Source organism: Schistocerca nitens, chromosome 7 (assembly GCF_023898315.1).
Source record: "Schistocerca nitens isolate TAMUIC-IGC-003100 chromosome 7, iqSchNite1.1, whole genome shotgun sequence".
Taxonomy (NCBI): Eukaryota; Metazoa; Arthropoda; class Insecta; order Orthoptera; family Acrididae; genus Schistocerca; species Schistocerca nitens.
The window spans coordinates 521,225,202-521,245,614 of NC_064620.1; the positions used below are offsets into that span (position 1 = coordinate 521,225,202).

Sequence of the window (20,413 nt, forward strand, 5' to 3'; positions counted from 1 at the left end):
GAATTTCAATAGGTTTCACACCTTCAATACGCAAAAACCGAATAACAGAACGCTGTTCTTCCTTGGTGCAAGTCGCAAGTGGAACGGACATCTTTATAAAGATACTGCGACGTAGTGTGTGCATCTGCACTATGCTGCCACCTACAGGCTATTTTGCACGGTGTTTGTATCACGCTTACCCACTTACAGGATAACGGCGCGAAATTTCGATTTGTTATTACAAATTTAAGGTTTTCATTTGACTCACCCTCGTACATACGTTCTGCTGCAGGAGCACAGGTGAGGAGAGATGGTGCGGCGGTCTGAGGAGGAACGCCAGGTGCTGGGCACGGCGGGCGGGCTGCTGGGGCTCGCCAGCGGGGACCGGAGTTCGATCACCGCCCGGCTGGCCGAGTGCGGCAGGTTCGCCGGAGCAGCGGTCAACATCGTCGCTAACATCCTACTGGTCGCCACCACCGGCGTAGAGCTCTTCACCGACAGGTCGGAGGAAACAGAGAGGGCCTCCATAACCGCCTTCCTCTTCTCCGTCTCCATAATCAATCTGATCAAGGTACGTGTTCATCTACATCTACCTCTACATCTACATCTACATGGATACTCTGCAAATCACATTTGAGTGCCTGGCAGAGGGTTCATCGAACCACCTTCACAATTCTCTATTATTCCAATCTCGTATTGCGCGCGGAAAGAATGAACACCTATATCTTTCCGTACGAGCTCTGGTTTCCTTTATTTTATCGTGGTGATCGTTCCCCCCTATGTAGGTCGATGTCAACAAAATGTTTTCGCATTCGGAGGAGAAAGTTGGTGAATGGGAATTTCCTGAGAAGATTCCGTCGTAACGAGAAACGCCTTTCTTTTAATGATTTCCAGCCCAAATCCTGTATCATTTCTGTGACACTCTCTCCCATATTTCCCGATAATACAAAACGTACTGCCCTTCTTTGAACTTTTTCGATGTACTCTGTCAGTCCTATCTAGTAAGAATCCCACACCGTGCAGCAGTATTCTAAAAGAGGACGGACGAGTGTAGTGTGGGCAGTCTCCTTAGTAGGTCTGTTACATTGTCTAAGTGTCCTGCCAATAAAACGCAGTCTTTGGTTAGCCGTCCCTGCAACATTTTCTATGTGTTCTTTCCAATTTAAGTTGTTCGTAATTGTAATACCCAGGTATATAGTTGAATTTACGGCTTTTAGACTGATTTATCGTGTAACCGAAGTTCAACGATTTCCTTTTAGCACACGTGTGGATGACCTCACACTTTTCGTTATTTAGGGTTAACTACCACTTTTCGCACCATTTAGATATTTTTTTTCTAAATCGTTTTGCAGTTTGTTTTGATCTTCTGATGACTTTATTAGTCGATAAACGACAGCGTCATCTGCAAACAACCGAACACGGCTGCTCAGATTTTCCCCCAAATCGTTAATATAGATAAGGAACAACAAAGGGCCTATAACACTACCTTAGGGAACGCCTGAAATCGCTTCTGTTTTAGTCGTTGACTTTCCGTCAGTTACTACGAACTGTGACCTCTATGACACATAACTGATACGATATTCAATAAGCACGCAATTTAACTACGAGCCGCTTGTGTGCTACAGTGTCAAAAGCCTTCTGGAAATCAAGGAATACGGAATCGATCTGAAATCCCTTGCCAATAGCACTCAACACTTCATGTGAATAAAGAGCTAGCTGTGTTTCACAAGAACGATGTTTTCTAAACCCATGTTGACTGTGTGTCAATAGACAGTTTCCTTCGAGGTAATTCATAATGTTCGAACACAATATATGTTTTATAATCCTGCTGCATACCCACGTCAACGATATTGGCCTGTAAGTTAGTGGATTACTCCTACTACCTTTCTTGAATATTGGTGTGACCTGTGCAACTTTCCCGTCTTTGGGTATGGATCTTTCGTCGAGTGAACAGTTGTATATGATTGTTAAGTATGGAGCTAATGCGTCAGCATACTCGGAAAGGAACCTAATCGGTATACAGTCTGGATCAGAAGACTTGCTTTTATTAAGTGTTTTTAGTTGCTTCCCTACTCCGAGGATATTTACTTCTACGTTAATCGTGTTGTCACTAAGGCCAGTATTACGCTATCATATTTCTTTGACGAAGAAATACGATCAAGTATTCGTCAAATTTCTTCGACAATGATTTTTGACCTCGTGCTAAAAAGGCGTATTACGCTGTCATCATGTTTTCATGTTTTTCACAAAAGTTCAAGATGGCGGACAACAACAACTTGTTACTAAGCGATGTACTTGCTTGTACCACAATTGCATTTTGTGTGCATTTGGAGAGAAGCGGCGGGAATAAAGGAAGCGTACTTGGATGAAGCCGTGGGTTGTACGTCGAGCATTCAGCGAAATTTGTTACGAGAGCAGCAGTGGACCCGGTCAAATCTTAAATAAATTACTTACGAATGGAAGAGAGGGCATTTCAGTGTTTGCTCAGTAAAGTGGCTGCTCATATTACAAAGAGGAATACTCATTTGAGAAATGCTATATGTGCAGAGGGCGATCTTACCATAACACTGCGATTTCTTGCTACAGGAGAGAACTACTCTAGCTTACAGTATATCACTCGAATACCACAGTGCACATTAACCAAAACAATTCCAGATACGTATAAAGATAAATAAGGGCTATATGAGCATTAAAACTATTTTTATTTTTGAATAACGTAATTAATAGAATTAGTTTTGTATCCCGCCTGGATAGGCGGCGCGTGAGTCTGCTCCTGTGAACTGCTTCTGTAATATAGGCCGAGAGTGAAGGAAGCAAGTAGGGGCAGGAGAGGTGAAGCACTTCGGTACTGCATGTAACTAACACTTTTTTACTAGAGTCAGAAAACACAAGTAAATAACAAAGGCTTACATAACTTTGGCTAGGATGAGCACCTAGGTGTGAGGCCGTAGTTCAAGTCGGATCAAAGTCGCAATAGCAAGCTAGCCCACTCGGTAGTAGAAGCGATACTTCCAGGCCGTCTGCTCTTGATGAAATGGGGCCAGAAATCAAGACGGCACTCGCTGGGCTCCACAGCGTCGGCCAGAGGGCGATGTGGTCAGCGTAGTTAGTCTTTTCTCATAGTGCCAACTTAACGAGAACGTGCATCCACGTTGTGGCATAGTAACTATCGACGCCACAATTAGTGTTCCAATAACAGATAAAGAACTTTTATACTTGGGGCTTCCAGAGTTCAAAAATAGATAAAGTAGAACGGAGAGCTAAGAATTTTAATTTTTTTTTATTTTATAGCGTGACGTCCTCTATTGCGGCTTGCTGAAAATGTGTCTGGTTGTTTACAGATGTACAGGTGGATGGCTGCTGATGTGGATTTGAAGAAGTCTGTATTATATCACACATGCCCATCAGCACATGACTAATAGCACGCATTGTGCTGCTTGCTAGCCCCGCACCCAATTCTAGGCAAGATTATTATATAGAATCGAAGGAACATACCAACTTTGCAACCATGTTTACAAACACACTACAGAAGTCGAAAAGCTATAGCGATGCCAGTGGTCTAAGCGGTTATATTTCACACTGCAGTGAAAAAAAGAGGAACGACTTTTATGATCAATTCTAGTATGAGGCTCTAAACTTGATCATATTTCTTCGACGAAAGGCGAGCTTTGACAAGTTCCTCACTACACTACCAAATTTCTTAGTATGTGTGAATTCCTAAGGGACCAAACTGCTGAGTTCATCGGTCCCTAGGCTCCCACACTAATTAAACTAACTTAAACTAACTTGTGCTAAGAACATCACACGCACCCAAGACCGAGGAAGGACTCGAACCTCCGGTGGGCGGGACCTCGCAAGCCGTGACATGGCGCCTCAAACCACGCGGCCACTCGGCGCGGCGTCAAATTTCTTTGAGATACATATTTGACATGTCAACTTTAACAAAGATCTATGATAATGAATACAGGCGTAAGACACGTTCGGAAATGTCCTAGGTGCGTAATACTTGCCTGCTCAGATGTGTGACATGTATCGCAAAATTCTTGTCAATAGCTGTAAGTCAACCGCCCGTGGTAGCCGCACGGACTGAGGCGTCTTGTCACGGTCCCCCTGTCGGAGGTTCGAGTCCTCCCTCGGGCTTGGGTGTGTGTTTTGTCCATAGCGTAAGTTAGTTCAATTTAGATTAAGTAGTGTGTAGGCTTAGGTACCGATGACCTCAGCGGTTTGGTCCCGTAAGACCTTACCACAAATTTCCAAAGAAAATTCCAAGCTGTAAGTAACACCTTCAGCGACTTGCCTTACGAGAGCTCACGCTGGCTGCAACTTACGATGAATGCTTGTGTGCGGCACATTCACTGTTTCGGCCATATCACTCCTACCTTCCCTCACCTACCTAAGAAAAACTGTCATTTCTACGCGACGATAAGCACAGATATTTCTCAATCATTGCACTTCTTATCTTCAGCAGCACATCAGAAATAATTTTTAGCAACAAAATAATTTCCCTTACATGATAGCCATATTACCAAATCGCATTCTGTATCAACAACCCGTCGTTCGAAGATCTTGCGCAAAAGACGAGAAAAATTGAATTCCTTTCAGATTTGACTGTTACTACCTTCTATTGCAATATCTATCTCTTTTATGTTTTTGCCTGTGGCACATTCTTGTCAACCTCTTCCATGTCCCCATCACATTTCCCTCTCCCTTATCCACAGAGCCTCTACTGCAAATTTGTGTTCTTTCTCAACAGCTATTACCACTGTCATTTCTATCTTCTCCTATTTCATTATCTCTTCTGTTTCTCATGTTACTAAATACGGGTTCAGATGTGTTGAACTAATCAATATTATTGTTGTCCTTAATGCCCTATACTGTTATCATTATTTCTTTACTTTCTCAGACGTTAAGTCTGGTTAAAAATGGAAAGTGACGCGGACTTTGATCAGGCGTCACTTCCTTTTAACTGTACGGTATGTCTTATATTGCATTTAGGAACTTTCGGGTAATTGAACATGTATCAATAATTACAGATTTCTATAGTTGTATACATAAGTTTGGGTGTAGCTGTATTGCATTGATGTACTGGTGGATATTGTGTGGTAAGACTCCTGTAGTTGATAGTATAATTGGTATAATGTCAACTTTATCCCGATGCCACATGTCCTTGACTTCCTCAGCCAGTTGGATGTATTTTTCAAATTTTTCTCCTGTTTTCTTTTGTATATTTGTTGTATTTGGTATGGATAATTCGATTAGTTGTGTTAATTTCTTCTTTTTATTGGTGAGTATGATGTCAGGTTTGTTATGTGGTGTTGTTTTATCTGTTATAATGGTTCTGTTCCAGTATAATTTGTATTCATCATTCTCCAGTACATTTTGTGGTGCATACTTGTATGTGGGAACGTGTTGTTTTATAAGTTTATGTTGTAAGGCAAGCTGTTGATGTATTATTTTTGCTACATTGTCATGTCTTCTGGGGTATTCTGTATTTGCTAGTATTGTACATCCGCTTGTTATGTGATCTACTGTTTCTATTTGTTGTTTGCAGAGTCTGCATTTATCTGTTGTGGTATTGGGATCTTTAATAATATGCTTGCTGTAATATCTGGTGTTTTTTGTTTGATCCTGTATTGCAATCATGAATCCTTCCGTCTCACTGTATATATTGCCTTTTCTGAGCCATGTGTTGGATGCGTCTTGATCGATGTGTGGCTGTGTTAGATGACACGGGTGCTTGCCATGTACTGTTTTCTTTTTCCAATTTATTTTCTTCGTATCTGTGGATGTTATGTGATCTAAAGGGTTGTAGAAGTGGTTATGAAATTGCAATGGTGTAGCCGATGTATTTAAATGAGTGGTTGCTTTGTGTATTTTGCTAGTTTCTGAGCGTTCTAGAAAGAATTTTCTTAAATTGTCTACCTGTCCATAATGTAGGTTTTTTATGTCGATAAATCCCCTTCCTTCTTCCTTTCTGCTTAATGTGAATCTTTCTGTTGCTGAATGTATGTGATGTATTCTATATTTGTGGCATTGTGATCGTGTAAGTGTATTGAGTGCTTCTAGGTCTGTGTTTCTCCATTTCACTACTCCAAATGAGTAGGTCAATACTGGTATAGCGTAAGTATTTATAGCTTTTGTCTTGTTTCTTGCTGTCAATTTTGTTTTCAGTATTTTTGTTAGTCTTTGTCTATATTTTTCTTTTAGTTCTTCTTCAATATTTGCATTATCTATTCAAATTTTTTGTCTGTATCCTAGATATTTATAGGCAACTGTTTTTTCCATTGCTTCTATGCAGTCGCTGTGGTTATCCAATACGTAAACTTCTTGTTTAGTGTGTTTTCCCTTGACTATGCTATTTTTCTTACATTTGTCTGTTCCAAAAGCCATATTTATATCATTGCTGAATACTTCTGTTATCTTTAGTAATTGGTTGAGTTGTTGATTTGTTGCTGCCAGTAGTTTTAGATCATCCATGTACAGCAAATGTGTGATTTTGTATGGGTATGTTCCAGTAATGTTGTATCCATAATTTGTATTATTTAGCATGTTGGATAGTGGGTTCAGAGCAAGGCAGAACCAGAAAGGACTTAATGAGTCTCCTTGGTATATTCCACGTTTAATCTGTATTGGCTGTGATGTGATATTATTTGAATTTGTTTGGATATTAACTGTGGTTTTCCAATTTTTCATTACTATGTTTAGGAACTGTATCAATTTAGGATCTACTTCGTATATTTCCAATATTTGTAGTAACCATGAGTGGGGTACACTATCAAAAGCTTTTTGGTAATCAATGTGTGCGTAGTGTAGCGACCTTTGTTTAGTTTTAGCTTGATATGTCACCTCTGCATCTATTATCAGTTGCTCTTTACATCCTCGTGCTCCTTTGCAACAGCGTTTTTGTTCTTCGTTTATAATTTTGTTCTGTGTTGTATGTGTCAATAATTTCTGTGTAATGACTGAAGTTAATATTTTGTATATTGTTGGTAGGCATGTTATGGGACGATATTTAGCTGGGTTTGCTGTGTCTGCTTGATCTTTAGGTTTCAGATAAGTTATTCCATGTGTAAGTGAATCAGGGAATGTGTATGGGTCTGCAATGTAACTGTTAAATAATTTAGTTAGATGTGAATGTGTTGAGGTTAACTTCTATAGCCAGAAATTTGCTATTTTATCTTTTCCAGGGGCTTTCCAATTGTGAGTAGAATTAATTGCTCGGGTGACTTCATGTTGCAAAATTTTTACTACAGGCATTTGTGGTATCAACTTGTATGTGCCTGTTTCTGCTTGCATCCACCGTGCATGAATGTTATGTTGTACCGGGTTTGACCATATGTTGCTCCAGAAGTGTTCCATTTCTGTTATGTTTGGTGGATTGTCTATTTTAATGTGTGTGTTATCTATTGTCTGGTAAAATTTCTTTTGGTTTGTGTTGAATGTTTGGTTTTGTTTCCTTCTATTTTCACTTTTTTTGTATCTTCTAAGTCGTTTGGCCAATGCTTGTAATTTCTGCTTCTTTTCATCTAATTGCTCTATCGCTTCTTGTTGTGAGATTTTATCAAACCTTTTTCGTTTTTTTCTGACATTTCATTTCTTATAAATTGTGTTAGCTGTCCGATGTCTTTTCTCAGTTTTTCTATTCTGATCTGTAGCCTGTGTTGCCATGCTGGTTTTGTGGGTTTCTTCTGTGTGTTGGTTGGTTCTGATTTCTGCCTAGTGTGTATATTTAGTGTAGTGAGTGCTCCTATATAAACCAGTAGTTGTAACTCTTCCATAGCTGTGTTTTCATTTATTTTGTTGTGTAGGATTGTGTTGATAGTTTTTATTGTTGTTTCGACTTGTGGGTTATTTGGCGGTCAATGCAAGAATGGTCTTATGTCTGTATTTGTGTCTTTGTATTCTATATATGTCAACTGAAATTTTTCTTCTATATCTAACATGTGTGTCACTTCGTGTTCTATTTGTACTTGTTCTGGTGGCTGTCTTAAGATTTCGTTTTCCTCTGATTGTTTAATTGATGCGTGTTGTTCTTTGTTTGTTTGCTCTGGGATGTTTGAGTCCATTACTGTATTTTCTTCTTCTTCTGATTGCACATTATTTTGTTCCAGTATTTGTTGTACTTGTTGTTTGATGTTTACTAATTCTGACTGGGGTATCCTGTTATTTTTGATTATTACACGGATCTGATCAGCTAGTCGTTGTTCTGTTAAAAATTTTAATTCTGGGTATCTGGTAATAAATGTTGTGTATACTTGTGATCTGTATCCAGTTGTGTTGGTTCCTAGGTCTGTTGCTTGGTAATAACAGGACATGAGGTGTCGATTAACTTCATCTGACCATCTCATCCTCTGTCTTTGTTTTCCTTCTAGGGTGGTTGCAGGAAGCATATCCTGCAAAACACCTCTATTTGGATTTAAATCAGTTTCCAGTTGGCTAGCAGTGTCGTTACGATTGTGGGCGGGCATAGGGTTCAAACGTCGTCCCCGACCATGACGGCGCTTGTCCGAGGCTTCTTTAGTTCTGTCCTGAACCAACTTATTATTATTATTATTATTATTATTATTATTAATGTAAATTATTATCGTCATTCACTATTATTATTTTGTTGATAATTATAATTGTGTTCGTAACGATTTTTCAGATGTACATCATTGAACGTAAAGCATATATTGAAACTGATATTCTTTTGTGATTTTTTAGTTCGTGTTGTTCATGGCCATACTATAATCAGGCTAAATATACCATAAATAAGTAAATACGACCTGGGGAATCTTCTGACCCTGAATTGTTTACCTCAAAAGAAAATTACTTTTCACGTTACGCCCATTAGTTCAACGACATTAATAACTTCCTCACGCGTAAACCTTTACATATGTCGCTGTAATCATCACGCAACACGACATACGGCAAGTAATTTACCGGCACGGAGGAGGTGGGTGAGGGGGGGTGAGGTGGCGGGTTGCAGTTTTCACAAAAGGTACCAATATTCCTCAGTAAGTTGCTACCATAACCAATTCCGTTCTACGGGATGACCTACCGGAGACAGTTTCGAGGAGAACAGTAGTATCGCAACTTATGTTACTTCCTTCTGAGGAAGGTACCCTTAGTGATATCGAAATCAGGTCAAGGTTTGTACATTAAACTTATGCAACCGGTTGGCTGTAACTGTAATTACTGAGAACAGTGGTACGTTGATTTTTAACAAAGAAACTTTCATTTGTATAAAGGCAAAGTGGGGCAGACACGAAATGAATGACGTATGCATCGCCTCCCTTTCACCACTGACAGAAATATAGTAGCTGATCTAAAATATAGCCATCCTGAAACAGTTCGATTCCCGTAGCTCACTCGGTACATATCGAATGGTATGAAATCCGCTGCCTTCGGCAGCATGGGTATTCACGAAAAATACACAAGTATGTGGCTTTTGCTTTGAGTGTAGGAAGCTGTTGCACGATCGACGAAAACTTCTTAGTGAAAACTACATTTGTTGGGGACCGCATCCTGTACGCGAGTATGTAATATTTCAAACATGGGTCGTAAAATCCCCCCCTCCCCCTCCCTAACATGTGATCTTCTAAATTATTAATTAACACCACAATGAGATGCGACACTGACACGCACAGTGTACCAGATTTGCGCCCTCAGCACTACTAGTACTTTGAATAACACTAGTACGATGTTACTCGACGTGGCGCGTATAAGTTGTCAGTATCGTGTCTGAGTAACAACTGTACGAGTGTCTTAATCTATTAAGTACTTCAGACTCAGTAGCAGTTCGTACTTCAACGTGTATGTTAAGTGATGATTTCCAGTCACTAATATCAGTCGTATTCGTTAAGACTGATGTATTATAAACACTAAATATTTAGCGGCAGCTGTGTTGCATAAACTATCGACTTAAATCTCTATGAAAATCCGAGCTCTCGATGACAACAAAGGCTGTCTCGGTCACAAAAGTAACTGCCGTTTGCACGGACTCACGCAAACGTACTAGTGTCCAGTGCGACCAAAGGTAACATTGGAATGGCGCATTTATTCTCAATTCTGAACCCTTTCTAGCAACTAATCAACTAAAAAGAGCACCAACTATAAAATAGCCCACGTGTAAAACGGCCCGTCCTACTCCTTGCAGAGGAGACTGAAAAGTGCAAAAGAAAAAAAGAATTGAGATATGCTGTTTCTTGTCGTCAAGTGCTGCTCAGCACAAATCCCGTATCTCAACGTTGTTGACATATATTACAATTCCCTATGATGTTTGAACTACAGCAGCCTGGAGTTGGGTTAGAATAGAAGAAAATGTTAACACATTAAACAGTCGTAAGTAATCCCGTTAAGTGTAAAGAAATTCACTCTTGTAGCTAATAAGTCATAGAATTCAACCTCTTTAATAACATTGTACCTACTAAGCTGGAGCCGTCTCCTTACGATTTCATATTAAATGTACCGAATGTTATTTTTCTAATAAAGATATCACGACGCTGTTTATTTCTTCTCCGCGAGTCTATTCCATACCCTAATGCAAACCTAGAAAGTCTGCAAAACGTTCGACGTCTCCTCACTGGACTTAAATTTCAAATATGCGAATAGATGGAAATCGGAGTGTGAGTATTCGTTCATCAGACACCTCAAATGTCCCACTGGCAAACCATCTTTTTTGGAACATACAGTACCCTGATAGAAAACGATTTTTTGAGGTATGAGGAGGGAATTAATGACTTTTTCTAGATCCAAGAGTCACTATCGTCCCCGGCGATGAAATCAACTTTACTTACTTTGGTATGTGTACACTGGCAATAGTTTGATTGCTGTTTCGTCTCAGACATTAAGTTATCTTTAGTATTATTCACTGTAATTATTTGACGCACCAAATCATTCAGCTTAACATTGGTCAGGAATTCTTATTTACAATGGATCAGTGATTTTTAGTATTATGTTAGTAGCATATCTGTGGTGTTTCGCCGGCCGAAGTGGCCGTGCGGTTAAAGGCGCTGCAGTCTGGAACCGCAAGACCGCTACGGTCGCAGGTTCGAATCCTGCCTCGGGCATGGATGTTTGTGATGTCCTTAGGTTAGTTAGGTTTAACTAGTTCTAAGTTCTAGGGGACTAATGACCTCAGCAGTTGAGTCCCATAGTGCTCAGAGCCATTTGAACCATTTTGTGGTGTTTCTGACCAAAGGTAAATACACTTAGCGCTGCAGCGTACATTACGTATGTAGTCCATTATTTTGTCATCCATTAAAAACGAAGCAGGCCAGCAGTATATACCCGCACAGACTAGGACTTCTACTTCTCTTTTTCTCCAGTTTGGCACCCGAACTAGACTAAAGCCTGATATTTTTAAACCACCTGGTGCAGGACACAATGGACCCTCGTATTAAGTGTCACAAAAATGTTTCCATTACACTGTCTGCATCATTGTTCTGTAAGAGCTAAAAAAACAGATGTGACTCTTTTTATTGATACTACTGGTGTAACGTGCAGAATAAGGTACACTTGTCCCTTAAAACACGACTGTCACCCTCAAATTAAATGTCACAATGTTACTTCCACGTCTAAACTATCCTACTGTATAATTGTTCTATAACATTACCAAAGACTTGTGGCTTAAACAATATGCCAAGTAAGAAAGGCAGTGATGTTTGAGAGATGACGACAATCAAACAGGCATTCAGAACTAAAACAGTATTGTGACACCAAAAGCCCACACTGTGTCTACTATACTTGTCATCGGGTTTCGATACTTAAGCTTACTTGTACTACTCCAAACATTCTTCACATTCATAAATTGATAAATATTCACTTATTCCCTATTGCCTGACACACTACGTTAGCCACTAGAAAACTGAAGTTTGTTGACATTGTCATCCAGGATGTCCGAGATCTTTTCTAAACTTATTTACTGAAAACTCACGAAGTCAACATCGCACATGAAATCATCTTGATTGAGATTGATTACTTGTTTCGGCTAAGAATCTGGCCATTTTCAGATCATAAAACATTCTTAATTAGATGTTGGTGGCATTACGGCTTCATACATCGTTAAAATCTTTTTCAAAATGATAACATCCATACAGAATTAAAAACAACATTTCATCGTTTGAGGGAAGAGTAACAGATTTCCTAACAGATGTCACTGATGTAAATGCTGATTGCGTCAGTTACTAAGTTTTATGGCGTAACACCTATGTATTATGACCATCATTCAGTTACACTGGCCACGAACGATGAATAGCTGTTAGTAATTTGTGTGGATGTTGCCATCTTAATAAAGATTTTAACAATATGTGAATCTGTAATGCCGGCCGGAGTGGCCGAGCGGTTAAAGGCGCTACAGTCTGGAACCGCACGACCACTACGGTCGCAGGTTCGAATCCTGCCTCGGGCATGGATGTGTGTGATGTCCTTAGGTTAGTTAGGTTTAAGTAGTTCTAAGTTCTAGGGGACTTATGACCACAGCAGTTGAGTCCCATAGTGCTCAGATCAATTTTTTGAATCTGTAATGGCATCAGCACTAATCAAGAATGTTTTGTCATCAGAAGGCGGCCAGATTGTTAGCTGAAACTAGTAATCAGTCCAAATAAAGATTTCATAAAAGGATTTTGTCTTCATGGGATTTAAATCCCTGAAATAAATAAAATAATACAAAACTGCTATAAAGTGTTACCCAGTACTTGAACCACCTTTATAACTTAAATACTATTTTATGAAAATTCATTGAAAAGCATTTATTATATATGAATCAATACACAGAACAATTGTAACCTCCGCCAGATGCTATTCACATTCGCACATAACGGGGACATGTGACGCTTTCAGCTACCCGGTTTTCGTCACTTTTCAAAAATAAGGGTTTTCAACTACCTAGTTTCGGCCACTGTCTTTCATAAGTCATGAATGAATTTCGCAAGATCTTTGTTTAACAGTCGGGACTGATGCGTAAAGTCGGAATATCTTATTATTCAAGTCTGACAGGAGAATTTCGTAGTACTTAATCAGACACCGAAGCTATACTTTGGAATAAGTTTAATCAAGGAAGTCGCTATGTTCTAGGACAGGACATTGAACAGTAGTTTTAACTGGTTTTGACAACCTTTCGGCTGAGTGTATATCTACAGGAGGCCACTCATTAGCGATTTGCGTGAGTTTTTAACACGTGGATTCACGCTGAGAAACCATAAATCCTTTGGTAAACTAGTGACTACGTTTAAACGCAACGTATCTTTCTTCCTGTTGATAACTCTTTTGAGCAGTCCTTGCAGCGGACAGCGCATAAATTATATTTTAAAACTGAGACTTATCTGTAAGTGTATGAGGACATCAATTATGAAAGTCAAAGCTATAGCTCCGGCACTGTTTTCTGTAACATCGCGTCTTTCTGGCTCATTACCATGTGATACGAGTGCAAGGCAGCAATATTTAGTGATCAGATTTGCGACTTATTTCATAACTGTTTAGCGTTGGCTAAATCAGCACATGAAGTAACGTACACATCTTCTTCGAATATCTTCTCTGTTAGTTGCGTTTAAGAATTTCCCCACATTAATAAGTAAAATTTAACGTTTGAACTAAGGAGAACTTGGTTCGCTGTGTCCGTCTCGGATCAATGACACTTTCTCTGAGGTCTTCCAATGAACGACTATTTTTATTGGGTTTTGTAATATTAAACGACAATGATAGCTATATACTTTATGATTTTAGATGTTTCCGGTTATTGACAGTCAATGGTATTATCTGAATAATAAGATTACATTAATGACTACTTAGCTGTCAATGTGCAACTGAATAAGTTTAATTTTTATTTACTAAAGTACCCTCAGTCTCTTGAACTACACAAATATTCTCACTTTAAAGCAGAACAATGCTGCTAATTATAAATGCGCTTAGGCATAACTTAAATATCATTAATTTAACATTATTAGCAACTGAGACAGAGATGGACAGAAAATCCGAGTTATATAATTTGCTAAAGCTATAGCAGAGGTCGCAGACAGTGAATAAGAACTGACTCCAGTTGGTAATGAAATGGAAGTTGTGTTTTATGATAGCTATAACATGGAGATGCTATAGGGCTGAATCCTGAACGTGTACAAGAGACTGTACAAGAGGTAGGCGACTTTTGCTGTCTTGAAAGTGGAACAGAGAAAGAGGCTACATATAAGAGAGAGACAGTAGCGAGGAATGAAAGAGTCGAAAGAGAGTTCTATAAAATGAAACAGCTTCAAGCACCCATAAATGTAAACCAATTCAGTAAAAGATTATAAGTAAACTGTGTTTGAAACACTGGCCTGCATGGGCATGAAATTCAGAAAATGAGGAAAACAGAAATGAAACGATTAATGTCTTTCAAATTTAGTTTCAAAACGGACAGTTGAGGCTCCAGTGTTCTCCTAATCTACTCTCAGTCATCCCTTCCACTCTTCGCTAAAATACTCATGTGATTACTTTTGTAGATGTGAAATTTGAATCGTTGTCCTTTGTTGTTTTCTTTGCAAGTTCAGTAATGTTATTATTTTCAACATTTGAAGAAATTTCCCCAGTTGATAAATTTCGTTATTCCCTTCTGGAGTCTTGTTTTTAAATTTAGTAGCGTATACTTGTAGGAGAAATTGTACGCCTTTTAGTCGTCACACGAGAATATTTATAATTGACAACAAACGTAGTAAAAAATCGAGTGTCATGAACGAGATCAGAGGTAGTCACTTACCGCTAGGATTATGAATAGACGCGAAAACGAGAAGAATGCAAACTCTCGCTTATTGTGAAGTGCTGAATATTGTTTAATATCTCGAGAACAGTAATTCACCTCTCACGTGGTGGTGAAAATAATACATAACTCGTGTGGTAGCGAAGGGTGATAGTGTTGCGTTTGGGGGAAAGATAAATTACATTCTTGTAAGTGTAGCTATGTCTTTCGATATACTTGTAGAAAACAAGTAAAAAGACATCTCTAGTAAAAGTGTGTAGTAGGGGTGACAATGAAAGAGGCGGGAGGAATGTAAAGCAATTTTGTTAAACATATGACTGTCCTACGATAATGATGTAGGCTAATGCAATGAATCTAAACTTAAACAACCGTGGGATTCGAGCCCGGGTCTGTTGCTTACTAGGCAGATGCCCTAACTGCTGCGCCACACTTTGGCTACCACAGCTGCACAGATTACCCCAGTACAGTCCCTCTGCGGTATAAATTCCAATTCACACTTCAGCCCATTGATATTCCTCCTCTAAACGCGCATCAGTATTGATAAGGCTCTCCAATATTGGAACAGCACCTTATCATAGATCAAAATGGGGTTAATCCTGCTTGTACCTTAGGTGTAGGTGACGTATTAATCATATAATAATTACTACACCATTTATACCTAAGGTATTGGCAGGATTAACCGCATTTCACTCATTGCTAAGGTGCTGTTTTAATAATGGAAAGGCCTTGAATTACCTATGCGAGTTTGGAAAGGGAACAGCAGTTGGCTTGGAATTTTTATTGAGTAGGGAGACGTACTATGGCAATCTGTGCAAGAATAGAAACTGCACTGCCATTGTGGCATAGCAGTTATTGCTTCTACTTACTAAGCAGGACACCTGGGTTCGAATCCTAGTGCTGGTACAAATTTTGATTCATTGCTTCAGCCTACATCATTACCGTAGATATACCGAGCGAGGTGGCGCAGTGGCTAGCACACTGGACTCGCATTCGGGAGGACGACGGTTCAATCCCGCGTCCGGCCATCCTGATTTAGGTTTACTGTGATTTCCCTAAATCGCTCCAGGCAAATGCCGGGTTGGTCCCATTGAAATGGCACGGCCGGCTTCCTTCCCCGTCCTTCCCTAATCCGATGAGACCAATGACCTCGCTGTCTGACTCCTCCCCCAAACAATCCAATCAATTATCGTAGATACAGTTGAGAGTCAATATGTCTCAGGAACATCAGCTATATATGATTAGTATAAGACTTTCCTTATGGAAAACAAAATGTTAGGAACTTGGGGGGGGGGGGGGGGGGGGGGAGCGAGGCTTACACGTATGGGAGAGCGTAGATGGGGGTGGGTGGGACGGTGAAGGAAGATGTAATTGTGGAATGCATGGAGAAACTTCAATTAAACGAAATACACATATGGCTTATTACATGTATTCTTCTTCTTCAGCCTCCAGAAGAGACTACCATGTTTAGTTTTCTTCAGTATTTTAATCGATTGTTAGTTCTGATACATTTGGCAATTGAAAGGAGGAACGGCACGTATCTTCGCTAGTGAACATTTCCGGAAATTCGAACTTACTAACTTGGTCTTTAATATTCTCTGCATCGGTAAGGTATAAACACTGGATAACTGTGAAGGTGTGTTTGTTACGAGAGTGAATTTATGTAAGGCGATTAAATTTTATGGTTTTTGTATGAAACCAGGTAGTAAATTGCTTTTGCTTTTCACAGTGGTCTTCTTCTGGTACAGGAAGGTGCTTTACGAGGCGTTTTCAATAAGTAATGCTAACCCTTTTTTTCTCGGCCAGATATGGTTGAAAAACTGTGAAATTTGTTGTGGTATATAGCGAAATGTGCTTGAAGTTCCGATAAGTGGGGCGCTATACATATACTTCAGAATTACATCTGTACGGAGGTGCATTCCACGCAGGGAGCCCTCATTGAGTTTCTTGTGTCGGAAAACCAGGGCATCGCAGGCATTCGTAGGTACTTGTAAAAGCACGGTGAGCTGTCTGATGTCCCGCGTGTCGACCGGCCGCATACAGCTGCGACTCCAACAATGTTGGGACGTAAGTCTCATTGAAGGTGATCGACGGATCACAAACTCCTCGTTCCTCTACTGAACGCAAGGCTTCGTACAAGTCTGCACACACACGAGGAGCTCACAAAGCTTCATTGCACTGTTCTTTCTCATCCACTCTACAGCCCGGATCTCGCACCTCAACTTACTTCTGTTTGGCACGATGAAGGACGTGCTCCACGGGAAGCAGTGCGCCGATGATGGGTCTGGTACCGCGCGGCACGGAATCCGCACCAGACAACGTGGACGTCGAAGACACCTAGTAGTCTTTGCACCATCGCGCCGTAAGCTGTGGCGGCGCGCGCCTCCTGGCCCACACTTAGTGTGAGGGCGCCACAGTGGAGCACGTGATCCCGGAGGCGAACAGCGGCGCCCCGATCAAGTATTTAAGCGCCAGCCCCTCGCTCAGCCGGTTTTACCTTCTTTCCTCCCCATCCCATTTCCTCTGCCACTGGCATCTACACCCTCCCCTCTTCGCCCCCCCCCTCCCCCCCCCCCCCCGTTTTTCTCCTTTTGGCAGGTCCCCGGACTCGTACACGTCAAGTAAACTTTCGCGCGCCGGAGATCGTCGCCAGTGTTTTTGTGTGTGCCATCGTGTTAGTGCTTCAGTGGTTCGTCATTTGTGCTCCTTCGTTCACGTGTGCCGTTTCTGTCGTCTCTGTTAGTGCCCGAGTGCTGAACGTTTTTCTTTGGACGCTGCACTTGTGAATGGCTTCATCTATGTTTAAACTTGTGTGTCTACTGTTGTCTATCCACCGTGTCGTTTCGTTTTTCGATATCTCAATTTGTAATCAATGTCTTATCGGTGACCGATGAGCGGCGTAGTATTGCCGCTGCTGACCTATCTTTGTATAAGGTGTCAAAATAACAATAAAAGACAAAAAAAGCTCAGCCGGCCAGTCTAATCGTTGCGTGCGTCTTGACATATCGCCTCGACAACAGACTGCGTGATTACCTTTCTTTGTTTTCATTACTAGTGGACGTCTTGGATCGTCTGGTTGTCTCTGTCACCCTGTAAGTAGGCTGTTTCTGTTTTCTTATTGGTAATGCCACGTAGCGCTATGTATGAAAATCACTGGCTGTGCTGTGTGCAGTCTGTGGCTAGTTTACATTGTTGTCTGCCATTGCAGCGTTAGGCAGTTGGCTGTTAACAGCGAGTACCGTTGTGCAGTTGGAGGTGGGCCGCCAGCAGTGGTGGATGTGGGGAGAGAAATGGCGGAGTTTTGAAATTTGTAAGACTGGATGTCATGAACTGCTATATATATTATGACTGTTAAGGTAAATACATTGTTTGTTCTCTATTAAAATCTTTCATTTGCTAACTATGCCTATCAGTAGTTAGTGCCTTCCGTAGTTTGAATCTTTTATTTAGCTGGCAGTAGTGGCGCTCGCTGTATTTGTGTAGTTCGAGTAACGAAGATTTTTTTGAGGTAAGTGATTTGTGAAAGGTATAGGTTAATGTTAGTCAGGGCCATTCTTTTGTAGGGATTATTGAAAGTCAGATTGCGTTGCGCTAAAAATATTGTGTGTCAGTTTAAGCACAGTCATGTGTAAATTTTTCTAAGGGGACGTTTCAACCCTGTTGCTTCTTACGTGTTATCGTCGTAAGGTCTCTCTCGATTGTCCGACGTTGTTTCGTGTCCGTCCTTTCCGTTCGTTTGTTTGTTCGCGGGCCGCTCTCCGTTTGGTGCCGCCGCGCTTTGACGCCCACCCCGCGACCGTCCCGGTCGCGGTTAGAACAATGGGTAGGTTACTGATGCATCAAGGCGTTGGCTGCGTCGTCGACCAGCAGAGTGTTATACCATTCGGACATAGAAGCCTTGCCAGTAAGGTGGAATAAGGCCGTCGCATCGAACGTAGATTATTTTGAGAAATAGATTTTTGTAGGCAGAGGAATGAGTAAGAACGTGGTGTATTGAAATCCTGAATAAAACCAACCCGTTTTCGGAAGGAAGCCGGCCGGTGTGGCCGAGCGGTTCTTGGCGCTTCAGTCCGGAACTACGCTGCTGCTACGGTCGCAGGTTCGAATCCTGCCTTGGGCATGGATGTGTGTGATGTTAGGTTTAAGTAGTCCTAAGTTCTAGCGGACTAATGACCTCAGATGTTAATTCCCACAGTGCTCAGAGCCATTTGAGCCATTCAGAAGAAATAAGTGTTGTATTACTTATTAAATGCCCCTCGTGCTTGGAAGTGGTGCGATTTAATGGAAGGTACATAGATGGTAGTAACTGTGCGCAGGTGTGACTTGGACTGTGAGTGCCCCTCAGCAGCGGTGTGTGCCGACAGGCGCTGTCGGTGGTGCGGCAGCGGTGGCGCCTGCGCCGCCTCGTGGCCAGACTGGTGGACATCCGGAGGAGCTTCCGGGAAGAGGAGGGCACCCGCCGACGCTACGCCCGCCAGGCCGCTGTCTTCGGCTTCATCTGGCTGGTCAGCACTCTCCCCTCACCTCACCTTGCTTGCCACTCTCAGGCGCAACAGCCTGATTTAAAACTAACAGTTTAATGAGGCGACTCTAAACAGACGTCGGAAATTTCAAGAATTGCGTATTTTATTCTGTAAACTGAAAGGGAGGGAGGAGAAAGGAAAGGAAAGGAACTGATGATATCAGCTGCGTTGGGACTTTACGCGAAATCAGCGACGACGAGTGAACATGTATGCCAGACCGAACCCAGGATCTCATGCTCAACAGGCAACTGCGTCAACCACTTTGCTTCCCAAACACAGTGTTTATCGCAAATGCACGGACTATCTCGGTATGCTCCCCTACTTTGCGCCACCTATCCGCATTCCCGTCCACGTCCTCCATGCTCGCTATTTCAGGTTCCCACCGGACGTCGAATATAAGTGTGCGTCCACACTGAAGGTGGTTGTCGGTTTATTGCTCATGAAGGCGAATCAAATATATGAAAGCATGATGTCTGTTCTGTCGGACATGTCCGAGAGAATAGATACCAAGCGAAATACGCAGGTGTGATATGTACTATGTAAACTGAGGGTAGAGAGGGGAGGGAAGGGGAGAAAGGGAAGGAAAGGGAAGAAGTGTTCGAAAGAACAGGCACGATTCATTCGTATAATTGATTCGCCTCGATGGAAAATGAATTTACAGCCTTCACTGCGGATGCACTTTTACGGTCGACCTCGAACGGGAATCAAGAATTAGTGAGCGTGGAAGCCATAGGGTCTGTGGATAGGTGGGGCTGGGTGGGAATGTGGGTCGACCGGGAGGCGTTCAGAGATAGTCCGCGCCTTTGCGATAAACCCTGTGCCCGGGCGGTGTAGTGTTTTACTCAACTGCCTTGTAAGCAGGAGATCCCAGGTTCTAGATCCGGTCCGGCACACATTTTCACTCGTCGCTGATATCTTTAACGTCGATATGCAGCAGGATTTTAGAACATATATTGTGTTCGAACATTATGAATACCTCGAAGGAAACGGTCTATTGACATAGAGTCAACATGGGTTTAGAAAACATCGTTCCTGTGAGACACAACTGTCTCTTTAATCACATGAAGTGTTCAGTGCTATTGACAAGGGATTTCAGATCGATTCCGTATTCCTGGATTTCCGGAAGGCTTTCGACACTGTACCACACAAGTGGCTCTTAGAAAAATTGCGTGCTTATGGAATATCGTCTCAGTTATGTGACTGG

At 41.4% G+C, this 20,413-nt stretch overlaps 1 protein-coding gene across 1 annotated transcript in view; it reads left to right on the forward strand.

Annotated features, from left to right (window-relative positions):
• The first annotated feature begins 289 nt into the window (after positions 1-289).
• The window catches only part of LOC126195726 (odorant receptor coreceptor-like), a 49,900-nt gene continuing 29,776 nt past the window's right edge, over positions 290-20,413 (forward strand). Inside the window, exons 1-2 of the mRNA XM_049934354.1 lie at positions 290-550; positions 19,051-19,191. Coding sequence (XP_049790311.1) covers positions 290-550; positions 19,051-19,191 — 402 coding nt within the window. The remainder of the gene's footprint in view (positions 551-19,050; positions 19,192-20,413) is intronic.